Source organism: Pan troglodytes, chromosome 9 (genome assembly GCF_028858775.2).
Source record: "Pan troglodytes isolate AG18354 chromosome 9, NHGRI_mPanTro3-v2.0_pri, whole genome shotgun sequence".
NCBI classification, from domain to species: domain Eukaryota; kingdom Metazoa; phylum Chordata; class Mammalia; order Primates; family Hominidae; genus Pan; species Pan troglodytes.
The window spans coordinates 123,119,604-123,144,480 of NC_072407.2; the positions used below are offsets into that span (position 1 = coordinate 123,119,604).

Consider the following 24,877-nt stretch of genomic DNA (forward strand, 5'->3'; position numbering starts at 1 on the left):
GATTGACGGAGTTGAAAGAGTGAGGTGTTTTTTCCTTGGTTTGGGATGCCTACTGTGGTTCTTTCTTCTGTATATGGACAGGATTGTGTCTTCTTTTCTGCTTCTATTGCTCTTTGAGGCAAATACATATAGGCTTAGCTATTTCAGGGGGTAAGGGAGTCCCAAACCTCATTTAACAGGTGGCTTCAGGCCGAGTGCTATGGCTCATGCCTGTAATCCCAGCACTTTGGGAGGCCAAGGCAGAAGGACTGCTAGAGGCCAGGAATTCAAGACCGGCCCAGGCAACATCGCAAGACCCTGTCTCTATTTTTAAAAAATCTAAAAATTAGCTGGGTGTGGTGACAGTGCCTGTAGTTGTGTCTACTTGGAAGGCTGACATGGGAGGATCATAAGCCCAGGAGTTCAAGGCTGCAGTGAGCTATGAATGTACCACGGCACTCCATCCTGGGTGATAGTGAGACCCTGTTGCTAAAAACAAAACAAAACAAAACAAAACAAAAAAACAGCTGGCTTCAGAAATATAGTGAGGTCCCAACTTTTAATGTCAGATTATCCAGTGTATAGGTTAGCAAAGTATCTTGTTTCTCTTCTTTTTCCATCTTGCTCTGTGTCTTCTATTCATGGCTCTATTCCTTAAAACTTTTACCAGAGGCTGAAAGGAGTAAGGAGGTGAAACTTGCACTTGTTCATGTTGGTCCTTGTAGGCATGTCTGGTAATGGATTTGGTGGAGAAGAGATTTTGAATTAAGCATTGAAAAAGAAGATTTCTATTACCCAGCAATGGCAATAGTTCATGCTATTCCTAGCTTGGGGTCCCACAGATAAGTGGGGTCTGGTAGTGGTTAGAATTCAGTAGTAGATGAAATCACCTTCCACGGGTATTCAAGGTTATCAGACTGAAGGGTGCTGCTGATATCTATTGTAATACTTTTTTTCCCTCAAGTAAATGCTAAGGCTAGCTCCATGCTGATTTATACTGGCCTCTAAATTATGTATGGAAGGAAGCCATTTCTCCACTTTCAGGGATATGGATTTGATATGCAAGCTACATACTCACTCCCAGATGTAACGATTTCTGACTTCCCCTTGTTCTGCAGTCCAATGGCACGCATATCATGTATAAAAACACACTCTGGATCGAAAGCGCCAACAACACTGGCAACATCATCACCAGGGACCGCACGATCAATGTGGAATTTTCATGTGCTTATGAGCTGGATATCAAGATCTCCTTGGATTCTGTTGTGAAGCCTATGCTAAGGTAAGGTGTCTCCTGGGCTGTGCACATTGCTTTTTCTATTCCTTGACAGTTAAGGTTAGCATAATCAAAATTGCTAGCGTTTGTCTTTGATGCCCTAGGAAAAACATAATTCACGTTTCTTGAGCCTAAATGCTTTCAACCAGCATTGTTCAGTAGAACTCTCTGTGACGATGGAAATATTCCATCTGTACTGTTTAATGTGGTGGCTACATGTGGCTGCTCAGCACTTGAAATGTGGCTCAGGGGGCTGCGGAATTGAATTTTTAATTTTATTTAATTTCATTTCATTTAAATGTAAACTGCCCCATGTGGCTAGCAGGTACTGTATTGGACAGCACAGCCTTAGACTTTGCTACTACGTGCTTTGCTTTCCCTCTGCATTCTCAGCCTGAAAAATGGTAGGTAATTGAATAGGTGACATTGTTTTGGGTTCCTGTCTCATAATTGTTTCCGTTTTAGTGTAATTAACCTGACAGTTCCAACCCAAGAAGGCAGCTTCATCACCAAGATGGCTCTCTACAAAAACGCCTCCTACAAACACCCTTACCGCCAGGGTGAAGTAGTGTTGACGACTCGAGATGTGCTGTATGTAGGGGTTTTTGTGGTTGGAGCTGACGCCACACATTTAATCCTAACACTCAACAAATGCTATGCCACACCCACCCGAGATAGCAATGATAAGCTCCGATATTTCATCATTGAAGGAGGGTGAGTAGCCTCTTTATAGACAACATTCTCAGAGCTTCAGGTATAATATTGTCCTCATCATTTTTTAAGGAAGGGAATGGAAACTGATATTTGTTGGCTGCCTACAAGGCCAGAATTTTGCATTTATTAATTCATCTAATTCTCAAGACAACCTATGAGGTAGATATTATAAGCCTCTTTTTACAGACAATCAAGTAACTTGCCTAAAGTCACATAGAAATATAGTGGTAGGTACCCCACGTCCATGTGGCATTAACTACAGATGCTTTATTCTCAAAGTGGGGATTCTGTGCTGTTTACTTTGAACTTCAATTTGGGAAGAATGTGGAGTTCTGCAAATGAAAGAATATAATGACAATAACCACAGGTTAATGAACAAGGCATCTATAAAAATAAAAAAGAAGTTAACCTAATAGCCTATAGACTCAACAAGTTTCCTTTTACTCACCACTGTATGCTTACCACTTAGTATATTTCCTGAAACACAGTGATTACACAACAAAAATTCTCAAATGAATGAATGAATGAATGAGAAGAAAAGACTGTAGACCAACCACAATAATTATCTTTATTAAAAACAAAAATACTTTCTGGTTACATTAGACAGTTTACATTTATTGCAATAGATTTTATAACAATTCATTTTAACAGCTTTATTGCAAAGATAATTTATAATACAATTTACTTGCTTTAACTGTAAAAATCAATGGGTTTTGGTAAATTTGCAGAGAATTGCAAATATCACCATAATCTAATTTTAGAACATTTTTGTCACTCCAATAGTTACTATTTATATGAATTTCTTTTAAAAATGTATTGATACATTTACATATTTATGGAATAGATGTGATATTTTGACACATGCATTGAATGTGTAGTGCTCAGATCAGGGAATTTAGGATATCTATCACCTTGAATATGTATCTTTCCTTTGTGTGGGGCATTTCAAATCTTCTCTTCTGGCTATTTTGAAATATACAATAAATTGTTGTTAACTATAGTCACCCTACTGTGCTATTGAACACTAGAACTTATTCCTTTTATCTAAATGCACGTTTGTAGCCATTAACCAACCTCTCTTCATCCCAGCTTCTTTCCCAGCCTCTGGTAACTATCAGTCTACTCTGTACTTCCATGAAATCAACTTTTTAAGCTCCCACATGTGAGTGAGAACCTGAGATATTTGTCTTTCCCTGCCTGGCTTATTTCACTTAACATAATGACTTCCAGTTCTGACCATGTTGTTGCAAATGATAGGATTTCATTTCTTTTTAAGGCTGAATAGTATTCCCTTGTGTATATATATCACATTTTCTTTATCCATTCATCCATTGATGTATACTTAGGTTGATTCCATATCTTGGCTATTGTGAATAGTGCTGCAATAAACATGGAAGTGTAGGTATTCTTTTGATATACTAATTTCCTTTCCTTTGGATAAATACCCAGTAGTGGCCTTGCTGGATCATGTGGGAGTTCTATTTTTAGTGGGGTTTTTTTGTTTTGTTTTGTTTTGTTTTGTTTTGCATGTGTGTGTGCGCGTGAAACCTCTGTAGTGTTTCCCATAATGGCTGTACTCATTTCTATTCCCACCAGTAGTGTAGAAGAGTTCCCCTTTCTCCACATCCTCACTAGCATTTGTTACTTTTTGTCTTTTTAATAGTAGCCATTTTTACTGGCATGACATGATATCTCATTGTGGTTTTGATTTTTATTTCCCTGATAATTAGTAATGTTGAGCATTGTTTTTTCATATACCTGTTGGCCATTTGTATGCCTTCTTTTGAGAAATATTTGTGTAAATCCTTTGCCCAGTTTTTAAAGAAATTATTGTTTTCTTGCTGTTGAGTTGTTTGAGTTTCTTGCATATTCTGGATACTAATCCCTTGTTGGATGAATAGTTTGCAAATATTTTCTTTTATTCAACAGGTTGTCTCTTCATTTTGTTGATTGATTTCTTTGCTGTGTAGAGACTTTTTAGTTTAATATAGTCCCATTTGTCTATTTTTGCTTTGTCGCTTGGGCTTTTGAAATCTTACCCATAAAATATTTGCCTCAACTAATGATGAAGAATGTTCACTTTGTTTTCTTCTAGTAGCTTTATAGTTTCTGGTTGCACATTTAAATCTTTAATCCTCTTTGAGTTGATTTTTGTTTATGGTGAGACACAGGGGTATAATTTAATTCTTCTGCATATGGATATCCAGTTTTCTCAGCACCAGTTTTTGAAGAGAGCATTCTTTCCCCAATGTATGTTCTTGACATCTTTGTTGAAAATCAGTTGGCTGTAAATACATGGATTTATTTCTGAGTTCTGTTTTGTTACACTGCTCTATGTGTCTGTTTTTATACAATACCATGCTGTTTTGGCTACTATAGCTTCACACTATACTTAAAAGTCAGGCAGTGTGATGTCTCCAGCTTTGTTCTTTTTAGTGAGTATTGCTTGGGCTATTCAGGGTCTATTGTGGCTTTATACAAATTTTAGGATTTTTTTTCTATTTCTGTGAAGAATTTCATTGGTGTATTGATAGGGATTGCATTTGATCTGTGGGATTTTTGTGAGTAGTATGGTCACCTTAACAATTTTAATTCTCCCAATCCATAAGCATGAGATACCTTTCCATTTGTTTGTCCTCTTCAATTTCTTCCATCAGCGTTTTGTAATTTTCCTTGTAGAGATTTTCACTTGGTTAAATTTATTCCTAGATTTCTCATTTTTTTGTAGGTATTATAAATGAGATTGCCTTCTTGATTTATTTTGCTGCTAGTTCATTATTGGTGTATAAAAATGCTACTGATTTTTGCATGTTGTTTTTATGTCCTGCAACTTTACTGAATTTGTTTATCTGTTCTAAGAGTTTTTGATTGAATCTTTAGGTTTTTCTGTATATAAGATCATGTTATCTGCAAAGGGACAGTTTGACTTTCTGTTTCCCAGTTTGGATGTCTTTTATTTTTCTCTCTTGCTTGATTGAACTGGCTAGGACTTCTAGTACTATGTTAATAGGAATGATGACAGTGAGCACCCAGGAATTGTTCCAGTACTTTCAGCTTTTCTCCGTTCAGTATGATATTATCTGTGGGTTTGTCATATATGACCTTCATTATGTTGAGACATGTTCCTTCTGTGCCTAATTTTTTGAGAATTTTTATCATAAAGGGACATTGAATTTTATCAAATGCTTTTTGTGCATCTATTCAGATAATCATATGGTTTTTATTGTTCATTCTTTATTTTATTTTATTTTATTATTATTATACTTTACGTTTTAGGGTACATGTGCACAATGTGCAGGTTAGTTACATATGTATACATGTGCCATGCTGGTGTGCTGCACCCATTAACTCGTCATTTAGCATTAGGTGTATCTCCTAAAGCTATCCCTCCCCCCTCTCCCCACCCCACAACAGTCCCCAGAGTGTGACGTTCCCCTTCCTGTGTCCATGTGTTCTCATTGTTCAATTCCCACCTATGAGTGAGAATATGCGGTGTTTGGTTTTTTGTTCTTGTGATAGTTTACTGAGTGATGATTTCCAGTTTCATCCATGTCCCTACAAAGGACATGAACTCATCATTTTTCATGGCTACATAGTATTCCATGGTGTATATGTGCCACATTTTCTTAATCCAGTCTATCATTGTTGGACATTTGGGTTGGTTCCAAGTCTTTGCTATTGTGAATAGTGCCACAATAAACATACATGTGCATGTGTCTTTATAGCAGCATGATTTATAGTCCTTTGGGTATATACCCAGTAATGGGATGGCTGGGTCAAATGGTATTTCTAGTTCTAGATCCCTGAGGAATCGCCACACTGACTTCCGCAAGGGTTGAACTAGTTTACAGTCCCACCAACAGTGTAAAAGTGTTCCTATTTCTCCACATCCTCTCCAGCACCTGTTGTTTCCTGACTTTTTAATGATTGCCATTCTAACTGGTGTGAGATGGTATCTCATTGTGGTTTTGATTTGCATTTCTCTGATGGCCAGTGATGGTGAGCATTTTTTCATGTGTTTTTTGGCTGCGTAAATGTCTTCTTTTGAGAAGTGTCTGTTCATGTCCTTCGCCCACTTTTTGATGGGTTTGTTTGTTTGTTTCTTGTAAATTTGTTTGAGTTCATTGTAGATTCTGGATACTAGCCCTTTGTCAGATGAGTAGGTTCCAAAAATTTTCTCCCATTTTGTAGGTTGCCTGTTCACTCTGATGGTAGTTTCTTTTGCTGTGCAGAAGCTCTTTAGTTTAATTGGATCCCATTTGTCAATTCTGGCTTTTGTTGCCATTGCTTTTGGTGTTTTAGACATGAAGTCCTTGCCCATGCCTATGTCCTGAATGGTAAAGCCTAGGTTTTCTTCTAGGGTTTTTATGGTTTTAGGTCTAATGTTTAAGTCTTTAATCCATCTTGAATTAATTTTTGTATAAGGTGTAAGGAAGGGATCCAGTTTCAGCTTTCTACATATGGCTAGCCAGTTTTCCCAGCACCATTTATTAAATAGGGAATCCTTTCCCCATTGCTTGTTTTTCTCAGGTTTGTCAAAGATCAGATAGTTGTAGATATGCGGCGTTATTTCTGAGGGCTCTGTTCTGTTCCATTGATCTATATCTCTGTTTTGGTACCAGTACCATGCTGTTTTGGTTACTGTAGCCTTGTAGTATAGTTTGAAGTCAGGTAGCGTGATGCCTCCAGCTTTGTTCTTTTGGCTTAGGATTGACTTGGCGATGCGGGCTCTTTTTTGGTTCCATATGAACTTTAAAGTAGTTTTTTCCAATTCTGTGAAGAAAGTCATTGGTAGCTTGATGGGGATGGCATTGAATCTGTAAATTACCTTGGGCAGTATGGCCATTTTCATGATATTGATTCTTCCTACCCATGAGCATGGAATGTTCTTCCATTTATTTGTATCCTCTTTTATTTCATTGAGCAGTGGTTTGTAGTTCTCCTTGAAGAGGTCCTTCACGTCCCTTGTAAGTTGGATTCCTAGGTATTTTATTCTCTTTGAAGCTATTGTGAATGGGAGTTCACTCATGATTTGGCTCTCTGTTTGTCTGTTATTGGTGTATAAGAATGCTTATGATTTTTGTACATTGATTTTGTATCCTGAGACTTTGCTGAAGTTGCTTATGAGCTTAAGGAGATTTTGGGCTGAGACAATGGGGTTTTCTAGATATACAATCATGTCATCTGCAAACAGGGACAATTTGTCTTCCTCTTTTCCTAATTGAATACCCTTTATTTCCTTCTCCTGCCTAATTGCCCTGGCCAGAACTTCCAGCACTATGTTGAATAGGAGTGGTGAGAGAGGGCATCCCTGTCTTGTGCCCGTTTTCAAAGGGAATGCTTCCAGTTTTTGCCCATTCAGTATGATATTGGCTGTGGGTTTGTCATAGATAGCTCTTATTATTTTGAGATATGTCCCATCAATACCTAATTTATTGAGAATTTTTAGCATGAAGCGTTGTTGAATTTTGTCAAAGGCCTTTTCTGCATCTATTGAGATAATCATGTGATTTTTGTCTTTCGTTCTGTTTACATGCTGGATTACATTTATTGATTTACGTATATTGAACCAGCCTTGCATCCCAGGGATGAAGCCCACTTGATCATGGTGGATAAGCTTTTTGATGTGCTGCTGGATTTGGTTTGCCAGTATTTTATTGAGGATTTTTGCATCAATGTTCTTCAAGGATATTGGTCTAAAATTCTCTTTTTTGGTTGTGTCTCTGCCTGGCTTTGGTATCAGGATAATGCTGGCCTCATAAAATGAGTTAGGGAGGATTCCCTCTTTTTCTGTTGATTGGAATAGTTTCAGAAGGAATGGTACCAGTTCCTCCTTGTACCTCTGGTAGAATTCGGCTGTGAATCCATCTGGTCCTGGACTCTTTTTGGTTGGTAAGCTATTGATTATTTCCACAATTTCAGAGCCTGTTACTGATTTGTTCAGAGATCCAACTTCTTCCTGGTTTAGTCTTGGGAGGGTGTATGTGTCGAGGAATTTATCCATTTCTTCTAGATTTTCTAGTTTATTTGCGTAGAGCTGTTTGTAGTATTCTCTGATGGTAGTTTGTATTTCTGTGGGATCGGTGGTGATATCCCCTTTATCATTTTTTATTGCGTCTATTTGATTCTTCTCTCTTTTCTTCTTTATTAGTCTTGCTAGCAGTCTATCAATTTTGTTGATCCTTTCAAAAAAAACAGCTCCTGGATTCATTAATTTTTTGAAGGGTTTTTTTGTGTCTCTAATTCCTTCAGTTCTGCTCTGATTTTAGTTATTTCTTGCCTTCTGCTAGCTTTTGAATGTGTTTGCTCTTGCTTTTCTAGTTCTTTTAATTGTGATGTTAGGGTGTCAATTTTGGATCTTTCCTGCTTTCTCTTGTGGGCATTTAGTGCTATAAATTTCCCTCTACACACTGCTTTGAGTGTGTCCCAGAGATTCTGGTATGTTGTGTCCTTATTCTCGTTGGTTTCAAAGAACATCTTTATTTCTGCCTTCATTTCGTTGTGTACCCATAGTTGTTCAGGAGCAGGTTGTTCAGTTTCCATGTAGTTGAGTGGTTTTGGGTGAGTTTCTTAATCCTGAGTTCTAGTTTGATTGCATTGTGGTCTGAGAGACAGTTTGTTATAATTTCTGTTCTTTTACATTTGCTGAGGAGAGCTTTACTTCCAACTATGTGGTCAATTTTGGAATAGGTGTGGTGTGGTGCTGAAAAGAATGTATATTCTGTTGATTTGGGGCGGAGAGTTCTGTAGATGTCTATTAGGTCCGCTTGGTGCAGAGCTGAGTTCAATTCCTAGGTATCCTTGTTAACTTTCTGTCTCGTTGATCTGTCTAATGTTGACGGGGTGTTAAAGTCTCCCATTATTATTGTGTGGGAGTCTAAGTCTCTTTGTAGGTCACTCAGGACTTGCTTTATGAATCTGGGTGCTCCTGTATTGGGTGCATATGTATTTAGGATAGTTAGCTCTTCTTGTTGAATTGATCCCTTTACCATTATGTAATGGCCTTCTTTGTCTCTTTTGATCTTTGTTGGTTTAAAGTCTGTTTTATCAGAGACTAGGATTGCAACCCCTGCCTTTTTTTTTTCCATTTGCTTGGTAGATCTTCCTCCATCCTTTTATTTTGAGCCTATGTGTGTCTCTGCATGTGAGATGGGTTTCCTGAATACAGCACACTGATGGGTCTTGACTCTTTATCCAATTTGCCAGTCTGTGTCTTTTAATTGGAGTATTTAGTCCATTTACATTTAAAGTTAATATTGTTATGTGTGAATTTGATCCTGTCATTATGATGTTAGCTGGTGATTTTGCTCGTTAGTTGATGCAGTTTCTTCCTAGCCTCGATGGTCTTTACAATTTGGCATGTTTTTGCAGTGGCTGGTACCGGTTGTTCCTTTCCATGTTTAGTGCTTCCTTCAGGAGCTCTTTTAGGGCAGGCCTGGTGGTGACAAAATCTCTCAGCATTTGCTTGTCTGTAAAGTATTTTATTTCTCCTTCACTTATGAAGCTTAGTTTGGCTGGATATGAAATTCTGGGTTGAAAATTCTTTTCTTTAAGAATGTCAAATATTGGACCCCACTCTCTTCTGGCTTGTAGAGTTTCTGCCGAGAGATCCGCTGTTAGTCTGATGGGCTTCCCTTTGTGGGTAACCTGACCTTTCTCTCTGGCTGCCCTTAATATTTTTTCCTTCATTTCAACTTTGGTGAATCTGACAATTATGTGTCTTGGAGTTGCTCTTCTCGAGGAGTATCTTTGTGGCGTTCTCTGTATTTCCTGAATCTGAATGTTGGCCTGCCTTGCTAGATTGGGGAAGTTCTCCTGGATAATATCCTGCAGAGTATTTTCCAACTTGGTTCCATTCTCCCCATCACTTTCAGGTACACCAATCAGACGTAGATTTGGTCTTTTCACATAGTCCCACATTTCTTGGAGGCTTTGTTCATTTCTTTTTCTTCTTTTTTCTCTAAACTTCCCTTCTTGCTTCATTTCATTCATTTCATCTTCCATCACTGATACCCTTTCTTCCAGTTGATCACATCAACTCCTGAGGCTTCTGCATTCTTCACGTAGTTCTTGAGCCTTGGCTTTCAGCTCCATCAGCTCCTTTACACACTTCTCTGTATTGGTTATTCTAGTTATACATTCGTCTAAATTTTTTTCAAAGTTTTCAACTGCTTTGCCTTTGATTTGAATTTCCTCCTGTAGCTCGGAGTAGTTTGATTGTCTGAAGCCTTCTTCTCTCAACTCGTCAAAGTCATTCTCTGTCCAGCTTTGTTCCATTGCTGGTGAGGAGCTGCATTCCTTTGGAGGAGGAGAGGCGCTCTGCTTTTTAGAGTTTCCAGTTTTTCTGCTCTGTTTTTTCCCCATCTTTGTGGTTTTATCAACTTTTGGTTTTTGATGATGGTGATGTACAGATGGGTTTTTGGTGTGGATGTCCTTTCTGTTTGTTAGTTTTCCTTCTAACAGACAGGACCCTCAGCTGCAGGTCTATTGGAGTTTGCTAGAGGTCCACTCCAGACCCTGTTTGCCTGGGTACCAGCAGCGGTGGCTGCAGAACAGCAGATTTTCGTGAACCACAAATGCTGCTGTCTGATCGTTCCTCTGGAAGTTTTGTCTCAGAGGAGTACCCAGCCGTGTGAGGTGTCAGTCTGCCCCTACTGGAGGGTGCCTTCCAGTTAGGCTGCTTGGGGGTCAGGGGTCAGGGACCCACTTGAGGAGGCAGTCTGCCTGTTCTCAGATCTCCAGCTGCGTGCCGGGAGAACCACTGCTCCCTTCAAAGCTGTCAGACAGGGACATTTAAGTCTGCAGTGGTTACTGCTGTCTTTTTGTTTGTCTGTGCCCTGCCCCCAGAGGTGGAGCCTACAGAGGCAGGCAGGTGTCCTTGAGCTGTGGTGGGCTCCACCCAGTTCGAGCTTCCCGGCTGCTTTGTTTACCTAAGCAAGCCTGGGCAATGGCGGGCGCCCCTCCCCCAGCCTTGCTGCCGCCTTGCAGTTTGATCTCAGACTGCTGTGCTACCAAGCAGCGAGACTCCGTGGGCATAGGACCCTCTGAGCCAGGTGCGGGATATAATCTCCTGGTGCGCTGTTTTTTAAGCCCGTCGGAAAAGCGCAGTATTGGGGTGGGAGTGACCCGATTTTCCAGGTGCCACCTGTCACCCCTTTCTTTGACTAGGAAAGGGAACTCCCTGACCCCTTGTGCTTCCCGAGTGAGGCAATGCCTCGCCCTGCTTCGGCTCATGCACAGTGCGCTGCACGCACTGTCCTGCGCCCACTGTCTGGCACTCCCTAGTGAGATGAACCCAGTACCTCAGATGGAAATGCAGAAATCACCCGTCTTCTGCGTCGCTCACGCTGGGAGCTGTAGACTGGAGCTGTTCCTATTCAGCCATCTTGGCTCCCAACCGTTCTATTGTTCATTCTTATGTGATATATGACATTTATTGATTTGTATATATTGAAACATTCTTGCATCCCTGGAATAAATCCTGCTTGATCATGGTGTATTATCTTTTTGATGTGTTGTTAGATTCAGTTTGCTAGTATTTTCTTGAGGATTTTTGCATCTATGTTTAGATATTGGCTTGTAGTTAGTGTGTGTGTGTGTGTGTGTGTGTGTGTGTGTGTGTGTGTGTGGTGTCCTGGTCTAGTTTTGATATCAGGGTAATGCTAGTCTTGTAGAATGAGCTAGGAAGAATCCCCAAATTCCTTCATCTTCAGTTTTTTTGAAATAGTTTAGGAAGCATTGGTATTAGTTCTTCTTTGTAAGTATGGTAGAATTTAGCAGTAAAGACAACTAGTCCTGGACTTTTCTTTGCTGAGAGACATTTTGTTCCTGATTCAATCTTGTTATCAGTTATTGGTCTGTTCAGGTTTTCTATTTCTTCCTGGTTCAACCTTGGTAGGTTGTATGTGTCCAAGAATCTATCCATTTTCTGTAGGTTTTACAAAGTGTATAGTTGTTCATAACAGTCTGTAATGATTCTTTGTATTTCTGTGGTATCAGTAGTATTATCTTCTTTTTTATTTCTGATTTTACTTGGGTTTTCTCTCTTTTTTCCCCTTAAGTTAGTCTAACTGGTGCTTTATCATTTTGTTATCTTTTAAAAAACCAAATTTACATTTCATTGATTCTTTGCTTGTTTTGATCTCTACTTTATTTAGCTCTGGCCTAATCTTTATTATATTTTTCCTTCTACTAATTTTGGATTTAATTTTCTACTTTTTTGATGTAGGTGTATATTGCAATAAATTTTCCTCTTAGCACTCTTTTTTGTTGTATCTCACATGTTTTGGTATGTTCTGTTTCCATTTTCACTTGTTTTTAAAAATTTTTTTTAAATCTCCTTCTTAATTTATTCATTGACCCAGTGCTTGTTCAGGAGCATGTTGCCTAATTTCTAAGTATTTGTTCAGTGTCCAAAATTTCTCATATTATTGATTTCTAGTTTTATTCCATTGTGGTCTGAGAAGATAGTCGATATGATTTCAATTTTTAAAAATTTGTCAGGACTTGGTTTTTGGCCTAACATATGATCTATCTTGGAAAATATTCTGTGTACTAATGAGAAAAATGTGTACTCTGCAGCTGTTGGGTAAAATATTCTGTAAATGCCTGTTAAGTCCATTTGGTCTAAAGTGCAATTTAAGTAAATTTTTTTTGTTGATTTTCTTTCCAATGTTGAGAGTAGGGTGTTAAATTCCCCAATTTTCTTTACTTTGGAATTTATCTCTCCCTTTAGATCTAATAATATTTGCTTTACATATTTGGGTGCTGTGATGTTGGATGGATATATATTTAGAATTGTTGTATCCTCTTGCTGAATTTGTCCTTTCTTCATTATGTAATGATCTTTGTCTCTTTTTACAGCCTTTGACTTAAAGTCTGTTATATCTGACACAAATATAGCTACTCCTGCTTGCTTTTGGTTTTGATTGTCACAAATTATCTTTTTCCATCCCATTACTTTCAGTCTATGTGTGTCTTTACAGGTGAAGTGAGTTTCTTGTAGGCAGCATATATTTGAGTTTTTTTTTTTTTTTTTTTTTAGCTGTTCAACCAGTCTGTATCTTTTAAGTGGGGAATTTAATCTGCTTACATTCAAGGTTATTATTGATAAGTGAGAACTTATTCCTGTCATTTTGTTTATTGTTTTATGGTTGTTTGTGTACCCTTTGTTTCATTCTCTCTTATCATTTATTATTGTAGTTTGGTGGCTTTCTGTAGCAGTAACATTTGACTCCTTCTCTTTCGGTTTTGTGTGTATGATCTGCCATTGAGTTTACACTTTTGTGTGTTTTTATTATGTTATATATCAACCCTTCACTTCCAAATGTAGGACACACTTAAATGTTCTTGTAGGGCTGGCCTGGTGGTGAATTCCCTCAGTTTTTGCTTGTCTGGGAAATACTATTTTTCTTCATTTTTGAAGGATAGCTTTGCTGGGTATAGTATTCTTGATTAGCAGGTTTTTTTTATTTCAGCACTTTGAATATATCCTTGCATTCTCTCCTATCCTACAAGAGTTCTGCTGAGAGATCTGCTGTTGGTCTGATGGGGTTCTATTATATATAACTTGATGCTTTTCTTTCACTGTTTTTAGAATTCTGTCTTTGGCTTTTGTCACTTTGAGTGTAATATGCCTTGGAGAAGACAATTTTTCGGTTGAATCAATTTGGGATCTTTGAGCTTCCTGTATGTAGATGTTTATATCTCTTGCAAGACTTGGGAAGTTTTCAGCTATTATTTCATTAAATAGGTTTTCTATGCCTTTGGACATCTTTTGCCCTTCTGGAACTCCCCAAATTGGTATATTTGGTCACTTTATAATGTCTTATATTTAACATAGGATTTCTTCTTTCTTTCTTATTCCTTTTTTTTTTTTTTTTTTTTTTTTTTTTTTTTGCCTGACTAGGTTATTTCAAAGACCTGTATTCAAGTTTTAAAATTCTTTATTCTGGCCAGGCACAGTGGCTCACACATGTAGTCCCAGCACTTTGGGAGGCCGAAGCGGGTGGATCATGAGGTCAGGAGATTGAGACCATCCTGGCTAACACAGTGAAACCCTGTCTCTACTAAAAATACAAAAAATTAGCCAGGCCTGGTGGCGTGTGTCTGTAGTCCTAGCTACTTGGGAGGCTGAGGCAGGAGAATCACTTGAACTCAGGAGGCAGAAGTTGCAGTGAGCTGAGATCTCACCACTGCACTCCAGCCTGGTGATAGAGCAAGACTCTGTCTCAAAAAAAATAATTCTTTATTCTGTTTGATCTAGCATATTGTTGAAGCTCTTGATTGTATTTTTTAATTTCATTCATTGAATTCTTCAGTTCCAAAATTTCTGTTTGGTTCTTTTTATCTGTCTCTTTGTTGAATTTCTCACTCAGATCATGAATTATTTTTCTGATTTCTTTGTATTGTTTATTTGTGTTTTCCTGTATCTCACTGAACTTCTTTAATATCATTATATTGAATTCTTTCTCAGGTATTTCATAGATTTCTTTTTTTGTTGGAATGTGTTGCTGGAGAATTATTATTATTATTATTATTATTTTTATTTTTTGAAATGGAGTTTTGCTCTTGTTGCCCATGCTGGAGTGCAATGGCGCAATCTCAGTTCACCACAACCTCTGCCTCCCGGGTTCAAGTGATTCTCCTGCCTCAGCCTCCTGAGTAGCTGGGATTATAGGAATGTGCCACCATGCCCAGCTAATTTTTGTATTTTTAGTAGAGACAGGTTTCTCCATGTTGGTCAAGCTATCTCAAACTCACAACCTCAGGTGATCCACCCACCTTGGCCTCACAAAGTGCTGGGATTACAGGCGTGAGCCACCATGCCCAGTCACTGGAGAATTATTGTGTTCTTATTGTGTCCTTGCTTTTTTATGTTCTTATGTCTTTATGTTTGTTTCTGTGCATCTGGTATAATAGTTGCTTCTCCAATTTTATGGATTGGCTTTTGTAGGGACAGAGTTTTTCCTATAGATGTATCTATAGTGTTGGTTGGGTTTGACTTTGGCTTTGATTCTGAGTGGACACAGCAGTGTGGTCTCCATATGATTTCTTCAGCTGTAATCAGCATCAGTCATGTCTGTGAGTTAGTCAGTGACTTAGGCTATTAATGGAGGATATGGTGAGGCTTTGCTGGGGACAGGGATGCCAGATGGGCCAGTCCTTGGGTACCAGTGGTGGTGATAACAGGCTAGGCATGCCAGCTTTTGGGCCCCTGGGTGGCATTAACAAGCACTCATGGTAGAAGGTCTGGGTGGGCCAATCCTTGGTCAGTGGTAGCAGTGGGCCGGGTGGGTGGGTCCTCAGGCCCTAAGTGGTGTGTGTGGCATCAGTGATGGCAGTAGCAGCAGTGGGCCAACTCTCAGGCCCCAGAGCTTCACATGGGAGTGCCAGTGGTGGTGGTGGTGGGCCAGTCCTCAGGTCCTCAGGTGGCACATTGGTGAGTTCTGGCAGTGGTGGCAGGCTGGGTGGGCCTGCCCTCAGGTTCCCAAAAGGCAAATTTTAAAGGCAAATGTAGTCGTTGGCAGTGGTGGACAGGGTAGGGCAATCCATAAGCCTCCAGATGATGTGCATGGGTGCTGGGAGTGGCAAGCAGGGCAGGCCTATCTTCAGATCCCTTGATGATGTGTGTGAGCACAGGGGTGGGCTGATCCCCAAGCCCCCGATGGTGCATGTGAGCACTGGCAGTGGGTGGGGCAGGTCTGTTGTCAGGCCCCCTGATGGTACATGCAGCCATCGGTGTTAGTGGATGGGGCAGGTTGATCCCTAAATCCCCCCAACGACACACTTGGTTGCCAGTGGTGGTGGCAACACGTTGGTTAGGCCTGTCCTTAGACCCCTGGAAGATGTGTGTGGGAGCCAGTGGTGACTGGTGGGTGAGTCAAACCCCAGATCCCTCGACAGGATACATGGGCACCAGTGGTGGTGGGTGGGGCAGGCCTGTCCTCAGGCCCCATGACAGCACCTGGTGGGCTGATCTTCAGGCCCCCTGAAGGTGTATATGGGTGTCTGGTGGCCCTGCTGCTGGGGAAGTGGCAGAGTTGCTGACAGTGGCAGCAGCTGCAGGCAGGTGGCTCTTGGGTTCTGGGGAGCTTGTGCGTCAGCCCCTTTTTCCTGGGGACAGCCTCCTTGGTGCACTGCATCACCTGTTCCCCAGGGTGTAGGACACTGTGTGGGTTAGAGTGCTTGGACCCACCTGCACCACTGAGTCCAGCCAGTGTTGTGAACCTGCATCCTTTTAAGTAGGCATGAGGGGTGAGTGTTAGCAGGGCTCCAGGGATGTGAAGAAGCAGGGGATGTCGGGCCCCAGGGCAAGATATAGTCTGACGGGGGCTGGGCTTGCAACATGGCACCATGCTGCAGCTGCTTGGGTCTGAGGGGCTGGAGGGTGTGCGATTCAGTGTGAACTCCTTCTCTGGAACAATACTGTTATGTGGAGTCTGGGTAGCTTCCTATACTAGTCTCAGGGCCCAAATGGCTCTCCCATGGCTAGCATTACGAAAGTCTGCAGTGGAATATGGACCACTGGGGATCTCTCAATTACCTTTTCCCATATTGGGAAGTTTCTCCTGGCTCCAAGCTGACCCTAGCAGGGCCAACTGCTTTGTTTCCCTTTATTTTCATGCCTCGGAGATCCTCTGTCCCTCTTTTGTTGAATTCCAGTGTTCTTTCTTTGATGCTCTATTCAACTTGAGGCAGGAGAATCACTTGAACTCAGGAGGCAGAGGTTGCAGTGAGCTGAGATCTCACCACTGCACTCCAGCCTGGCGACAGAGCAAGACTCCATCTCAAAAAAAAAATAATTCTTTATTCTGTTTGATCTAGCATATTGTTGAAGCTCTTGATTGTATTTTTTAATTTCATTCATTGAATGAATTTAGTCTCACTCTGTTGCCCAGGCTAGAGTGTGGTTGTATGATTATGGCTCAATGCAGTCTCAACGTCCTGGGCTCAAGTGATCCTCCCACCTCAGCCTCCTGAGTAGCTGGGACTACAGGCACACACCACCATGCCCAGCTAATTTTCTCTATTTTTCGTAGAGACTTGGTCTCCCTGTGTTGTTCAGGCTGGTCTTGAACTCTTAGGCTCAAGTGATCCTCCCATCTTCGCCTCCCAAAGTGCTAGGATTACAGGTGTGACCTACCATGCCAGCCAGCCTACAATAATTCTTAAAGCAGGTGAATGTATTAATCACAATTCTAAGTGGTAGAGACCCATTCAAACTAGTTTATGCAAAAACCAAGGCATTTAATGGTTACAACACCAAATCACAGGAGTGGATGTGACTTCAGAGATGATTAGATCCAGGGAGCCAGATGCTATCAACACTCTCCTCTTGCTTTATCCCTTGTCTCCTCCTCTTTGTCTCTCTCTCTCATTGACCTTGTTAGACACTGGCAATCCTAGACTCACATTCTCATAGCATTGTAACCAATGAGGAGAGAGCACTTCTAACTCCAGTGCAGGGAATCCCAGGCCTATCCTGGACCACTTGCTTATCCTTCATTTGGTGGGTAGGGTTATGCACCATTGCATTTGCCTGGCCTGGTCAGCACCCATCCCTGTGGTGGTCAGAGAGTGCTGTGGATACTGTAAGTAGCTTTATGGTTGAGGGAAAGAGGCATGGTTTCCCAAGAGAAGAAGGGTGTGGTTCTGGGAAGACAAACAATAGACATTCACTAGTTTGCAGACGAAACAGGCTCAGAGAGGCTAGGCACAGCGCTCACTCAAGGTCACACAACTATCAAGGAGCAGAGAAGAAATCCTTTTAGGTTTCAAGACACACCGACTCCCTAAGTGACCAGGTGTGGTGAATGGCATGGGTTGCTGAGGTGTATTGTGGAATTTTCAGCAAAGACCTCACTAAGGTATTTGTATTTCTGAATTGATGTTTATCCTCCTCAAAGGGAAAGGGAGGGACGTGGTGACTACTTGGTGTCCTGCAGGCCTAGATGAGTGGGTGAGCATCACAATTATCCTTTTGTCCATGTTTCTTCCTCCTCTTTTTGTATTCCTTTCACAACATAAAAGGGTTAAGATATGAGACACTCTACAAATGCAAACCCAGATTATAGGGCTTATGTCTCCTTTGAAGGACGTGGTAGCATTTAGCATTTTTAAAATGGCATTTAATAGACTTGACCCAGAGAGGGAGAGTGAGCCGGAGAGCATGTTCATAAATCTCAGCTTACCCCAGTGTCTGTCTGAATAAACGTCTTCAAATTAAACTGTGGTTGGGTGGGAAGTGACTTCTTTATGTAGGTGAATCCATCAGTCCTCCTAACCTTTCTTGGAGGGATGTGGTTATTGTTTTTTTCCAGTGCGCTTAGGGAAACCAGATGTTCAATGCTTAATGAATGAGCTGCAAAATGGGTCCACTAAAGTATTTTGGGGTCAGTTGTTTCTCTCCAGCTGTGTGGAGGGCAGAGACAGCAGCAACTTCTACAAGTGGCTTGTAAGTCTGGGGACACGCAGGCCACTTCTGTTGTCTCTTCATGTGCTAGACAGAGGAAAGGGCAGATGTTTCATTGTTAATAGAAGATTCTAGTGCTTGGCGTCTGTGCTCACTCTAAGAAAGACAGCCAGATAGCCATTCCTGCCTCTCTATGCCCTTTCCTTCAGTTTTTCTGATACCTAAATGTCAAGTCATCTCCTTGGGAGAGAGTTGGTGGTCTGGTTAAGAGGGAAGGTCAGTGTGAAGACTGAAGAGCTGTTACCACTTTAGAATCCTTGAGCCTGTTCAGATTATCCAAATGAATAACAGTGTTAAGGAAAAGTATGGCATGTAAGTTTTTGCTTCAAAGCACTTCAGAGGCTATTGCCTTGAAAAGCAACTTGCATTTTGCCTAGAAGGCTAATTACAAAACATATTAAGTGTGGGAATGCTGAAGGATAACTTCAATTTTTAATTTTCCTTATTGCTAAGCTATTTAATCCTGTGGACTAGGGAAAGGAAATATAAGGAAAAGAGTCACCCTTTTTATCTTTATCATTTTAAAGAGCTTTTTGGCTCCTATAGGCCAGCCTTGGCTGTGGCAACACCATTTGTTCACTCATTCATTCATCTGACAGAAGTTTTCAAATACATGCCACATGCTATGTAGTGCATTGGAGACACAGTAAGGAACATGACTTGGTTCCTGCACTCAAGGAGCTCAACAGAGGGCTGTTGGCAAACTCAGAAAAGGCCATTTGTTTGTGCCTGGTCTGGGCATGACTAGGGGACATTTATAGAAGAGAGGGTGCCGTAGAACTGGTGTTGGAGAAAGGGCAGGAGTGATGCACTGGACAAAGAGCAGGAAGATCTTCCAGGTGGGGGAAACATTGCATGAAAAGACACAGGACTATAGGAGACTCTGATGCATTTGGGGAACTATACATAATTGAAGCAAGTTATCTGTGCCTGAGATATGTCTTGGCTGGGGTTGTCTCTTGGCTCAATGCCACAAGAAGGAAGGGGGCTGAGAAAAGTGGCAGTCAGCTACATCAAAACGACTCTGCAGCTCACCCCGACTGGTCTTCTTTCCCCTTGACGCATGGGAAGTATTCCCAACAGGGTTTGAGTCAGGGGCCCTTGCCAACATTGATAATTAACTGAAGAAAGTACAGAAGAAGTAAGAATGAATCTTGTGTTTATTAAATTGGTATCGGTAGAACACAACATTATGAGGGGGCGGAATGAGAAACTGAAGCGTGGGGAAATTGAATGTGGTCCCTGCAGTCGTTTTGTTTTTAGTTGCAGTTAGGATACTAATTCAAGGTGGTGTTTGATGTTTCAAAACAAACTATGAAAACATGAGGGAGTGATAATAAATGACAAGCCCATGCAGTCCAGGGGTCACTTTCAAATGTAAAGGCATTTCTGCCATTTATGGTGGTTTTATGTGAAAAGTGAAATTTTGAACTGAAGGTGAGGATTAAGGTGTAAGAGGAAAACATGTGAAGCAAAGATTCCATTATTTTTTCTGAATAGGTGTCAGAACCTCAAAGATAACACCATTGGCATCGAGGAGAATGCAGTCTCCCTGACCTGTCGCTTTCACGTCACCGTCTTTAAATTCATAGGGGATTACGACGAAGTTCACCTTCACTGTGCAGTGTCACTCTGCGACTCAGAAAAGTACTCCTGTAAAATCGTAAGTGAGAGTGTGAAAACAAAGTGCTTAGCCTTATTTCTCACTGTCTTGGTTTCCCAACATGAGGATCGTGAATGCCAGGTGACCGGACTGGAATCATCCATAGATGCTTGGGATGGACAGTCATCTTTGATGGGACAGTGAGAGAAAACGCAGGGAAATATATCTATTTACTCTTCTATCTCTGAATTGTCAACCAGTCATTGGCTGAATGCTAGACTAGGGTTTCTCAAAGCTCGGCACTGTTGACATTTTGGACTGAATAATTCTTTGTTGTGGAGGACTGTTCTGTGCACTGTAGGATGTTAGCAACATCCCTCACCTCTACCCATGGATACCAGTCACATCTTCCCCCAGTTTCAACACCCAAAACGTCTCCAGATGTTGCCAGTTGGCCTGGTTGAGAACCACTGCACTAGAGTCTCAAGGAGCCAGGCGGCCTGACTCTAATGACCGCTGGGCCAAGTTCCACTCCACTATAGAACCAAACTCTTGAGCTCAGGATACAATGTATCCAGGTGTCCTGCATCGCACCTGATCTACATCAGACTCTGGAGGGGGTGAGGGATGAGGTAGCAAACCAATGATCTCTTCTGTGCCAGGCTTCCACCTCCACCACTTACGGGCTGGGTCCTTAAGATTTGATTGCACCAATACCTGGCCCCTAGCCTTTAACATTGCAGCTTTATGCTTACACCATATTTGCAGAATCAAGATGTGAATTATGGTCAGAGCAACTTACAGATGATACTGCATACATTAGTGTCTGATGAGACACAGCAATCCTATTCCTGGGCAGGGAGCCTCTTTGAATCTAATTCCAGTGTGGATCAATCAGAAATGAAGGAGAGGTTTTTAAAAAGGAAAAGTACTAATTCCAGTGTGGAGAGTGTATTTAATTCTGTTCAACATACAGCCTAGAGTCCCAGTGGATTCAATGATCAAGAATGCATTGGTTCTAATTAATCTGAGCCTCCATAATGCTTGAGGCCAGAGCCACTGCCTCTTTTAGAGGTGAAACATGGTGAAGAATAAGTTATCAGCTTAATTGTGTGAAAATTTCCCCCTGGTATTCTGTCTTGCAGACTTGCCCACACAATTCCAGGATTGCCACAGATTACGCAAAAGAGCCCAAAGAACAGATCATTTCAGTGGGACCTATTAGGAGAAAGAGTATGTATGTTCCCTAAAACACACCCTAAATTATTAAAACAACGGGATTTCAAGGCTCAGACGTGTTTCACCTCTGATGTGGGTCCAGTGGACGAGGAGGCTGGTGTTGGGGACACCGGTTTGAGAACATCACCTGCTTCCTTAAAGACATCTTTTCATTTACTTATAAACATTCAACAATGGCATTGAGGTTTTCTTTGTCCTCCTCTTTTTTTTTTTTTTTTTCTTTGAGACGGAGTCTTTCTCTGTCGCCCAGGCTGGAGTGCAGTGGCGCGATCTCGGCTCACTGCAAGCTCCGCCTCCCGGGTTCACGCCATTCTCCTGCCTCAGCCTCCCGAGTAGCTGGGACTACAGGTGCCCGCCCCCACGCCCGGCTAATTTTTTTGTATTTTTAGTAGAGACGGGGTTTCACTGTGTTAGCCAGGATGGTCTCGATCTCCTGACCGCGTGATCCACCCGCCTCGGCCTCCCAAAGTGCTGGGATTACAGGCATGAGCCACCGCGCCCAGCCTGTCCTCCTCTCTTTTTAAAGCCCTTCCCTTCAATACCAGTGGAAGGGTTGAACTGTCTGTAGTTAATCTTCCTAACTGCTCTTTTGTAGGGCTGGACTGGTGTGAGGACAACGGGGGGTGTGAGCAGATTTGCACGAGCCGGGTGGATGGGCCTCTCTGCAGCTGTGTAACAGGAACCCTGCAGGAAGACGGCAAGAGCTGCAGAGGTAGACACTCTTCTACCCTGGGGCAGGCAGCTGGGAGACACGGGAGGTTCTTTACCACCAGAAGGAGAAATTCAGATTTGAAGGCCACTCGGTCAGCAACTCTCCCTCGAAAACTCCAGAAATTAAGAAGGAAAGATGGGGAACATGCCCAAGGAATTCTAGGGCCATTAAACAAACAAACAACAACAACAAAAAAACCTTGCTCTTTCCTCTAAAATATAAAGGTAATTTAAAAAAACAAGTTATCCAGCCAATTTTAAGGACCATATATTGGCCTACATCTGGCTGCCAAGTCTACTTGGGCTAAGGTTGGGATTGGGATGCTTCCTCCAGCACACAAGCCTTAGCATATGGTTTCCCTGACCTCTTACAAGGTTGACAGGACTCTCTTCTTTTTTGAGATGGAGTCTCGCTCTGTTGCCCAGACTGGAGTGCAGTGGCATGATCTTGGCTCACTGCAACCTCTGCCTCCCGGGTTCAAGCGATTCTCCTGCCTCAACCGCCGGAGTAACTGGGACTACAGGCACACGCCACCACGCCCAGCTAATTTTTGTATTTTTAGTAGAAATGGGGTTTCACCATATTGGCCAGGCTGGTCTCAAACTCCTGACCTCGTGATCCGCCTGTGTTGGCCTCCCAAAGTAGGACTCTCTTAAAGATTGGATTAATTCTGCTACTTTGCTGCCTTAGGGCCATTTAGGTAAAATGGGTTCTTGGCGATGAAGTTTCCTTTCTTTAGCTGAGTGCTGCAAAGATGTCTGATCCCTATCAAACAGGTATTTTTTTCCCCCATAGGGCTTACTGTGTTCCTCTCTGTTTACAGCCTCTAATTCTTCAATCGAACTTCAAGTCTGGACGCTTCTTCTCATCATGATCCAGATTTCATTATGGCATTTTGTCTATAAATCAGCCACGACCTCATAATTAACTCAAGGTTGCTACATAAAGTACTGTAATTTACTTACTTCAACGCCCTGTAGGATAAAAAGTGTGTGCCCTTAAGTCAAAACCTATTTGAAAGTGTCCAGCATCTCAAAATGATGCCACCTGCCTCCAATGGTCCGAGGTCCAGAAACCAGCGACCATCCAAGCTCCTCTTTCAGAGTATGAAACGGGGCTTCTACAAGCCAGTTATGGAAAGTATCTCTCTTGTGTAAAATTCCCAAACAGTTGTCACTAGAGACTTTGGTTCACATGAAAAACCAGTAAAGGAAAAAAATTCTGGTTAGAGAAATCTGACTGGAGATCTGACCAGAGAAATCTGTCAAGCCAGTGCTATTTCTGGATCACAGTTTTTTACAGAGAGAGGGCCTGTTGAAATGATTTTGGAGTGATGACTGGAAGGTTTGACTCCCTCTAAGGAATCTTGCTGGTGTTTGGAAGTGTCCGATCTATGTTATGCACGTGTTCTGTCTATGAGGCGCTTCTCCACCCATTGTGTCCTTCAACCTTGCCATGGCAGCTTTGGCCACTGGGGATATTGTTGACCTGGGGAACCCCACCCACTCTCCTACCCCCTCGAACCCAATCCCTTCTCTTTTTACAAATCAACCAAATACTTTTTAATGTGTTTTATCCTTAAATAAACTTTGTGTTCAAGTATTCTCATTACTTGGTGGCTGGAATCATTCTTATTGATGTTAAGCCTTGTACACTAAATAGCATGCCATGAATTTTTTTTTAAAGAAGTAGCAGCAATTGGACCAGGAAGGCACTGTTGGCCAGAACATTAATGCACCATTATATTGTTGTTCATGTGTACTTACAGAGCATTAGCAGAGCATTAAGGTTCGGTGTAGAAGAGAAGCAGGCAGCATCCTCTTTTGTAAGTGGTACAAAAACACGTATCTGCTATAATTAACTACAAAATGGAGGGCCTGCTAAATATATCCCTGGAGTGCTTTGCTTTCTAAGGGCAAAAACAAAGTAAAACCCACTTCAGGTTTATTTTGAAGAAGTTGTCTTGGATTTAAACGGATAGCATTTTTATATTTTTCTGGGAACTCTGAAAAGCTGAGCAAAAATGCTTAGTGTTCTTTGAACATGAGTGTGGGTGAAATGGCCATTGTCTCATATGTCAAAGCACTGGCATCACACTGTCACTGGGCTGAAGAAGTGCGGTGTAGACTGAATGTGCACTGAGCTGTTTTGTTCTCCCAGCCCTCTGGGAGAGTCAACACATTCAAGCTTATCTCAGCAGTCACACATGCTGTGCAGCTGAGCGGACAACTGGTATTGATGGAGAAAAATATGTGTCTGCTTCTGCTTGGACATCTTAAGATCTTTTGGGGAAATGCTGAGCACTGAGATGGATTAAGGAGTCAAGCCATTGTCTGTTCTAGCTGAGACACAGTACTTCTTCCTCAGCAAGACAGAAATGGATGTTAGGTGTGTGTTCTTTTTTTTTTGAGACGGAGTCTAGCTCTATCGCCCAGGCTGGAGTGCAGTGGCGCGATCTTGGCTCACTGCAAGCTCTGCCTCCCAGATTCATGCCATTCTCCTGCCTCACCCTCCCAGAATAGCTGGGACTACAGGCACCCGCCACCACGCCCGTCTAATTTTTTGTATTTTTTTAGTAGAGACAGGGTTTTCACCATGTTAGCCAGGATGGTCTCAATCTCCTGACTTCGCGATCTGCCTGCCTCGGCCTCCCAAAGTGCTGGGATTACAGGCATGAGCCACTGCGCCCCGCCTAAGTGTGTGTTCTTTGTTTGCATGAAAACCTGGATTCCATACTGTCCCATACTTCGAGATCAGAGGATTCAGATGAGCTTATGCACCATTTCCATTCATGCCATTAAAGGTTTAGGCTTTTGAAATCAAACAGATTATGAGTTGAATATAATAATGTGTCATTTATGGTTTTACCTGAGATCCTTA

The 24,877-nt window shown here is 41.7% G+C and overlaps 1 protein-coding gene across 1 annotated transcript in view; it reads left to right on the plus strand.

The window, feature by feature from the left end:
* TECTA (tectorin alpha) overlaps positions 1 to 23,604 on the plus strand; it is an 88,076-nt gene extending 64,472 nt beyond the window's left edge. Inside the window, exons 18-23 of the mRNA NM_001419917.1 lie at positions 1,098 to 1,261; positions 1,721 to 1,969; positions 19,944 to 20,106; positions 21,192 to 21,279; positions 21,881 to 21,997; positions 22,821 to 23,604. Coding sequence (NP_001406846.1) covers positions 1,098 to 1,261; positions 1,721 to 1,969; positions 19,944 to 20,106; positions 21,192 to 21,279; positions 21,881 to 21,997; positions 22,821 to 22,921 — 882 coding nt within the window. The 3' untranslated portion in view covers positions 22,922 to 23,604. The remainder of the gene's footprint in view (positions 1 to 1,097; positions 1,262 to 1,720; positions 1,970 to 19,943; positions 20,107 to 21,191; positions 21,280 to 21,880; positions 21,998 to 22,820) is intronic.
* The last annotated feature ends 1,273 nt before the right edge of the window (positions 23,605 to 24,877 follow it).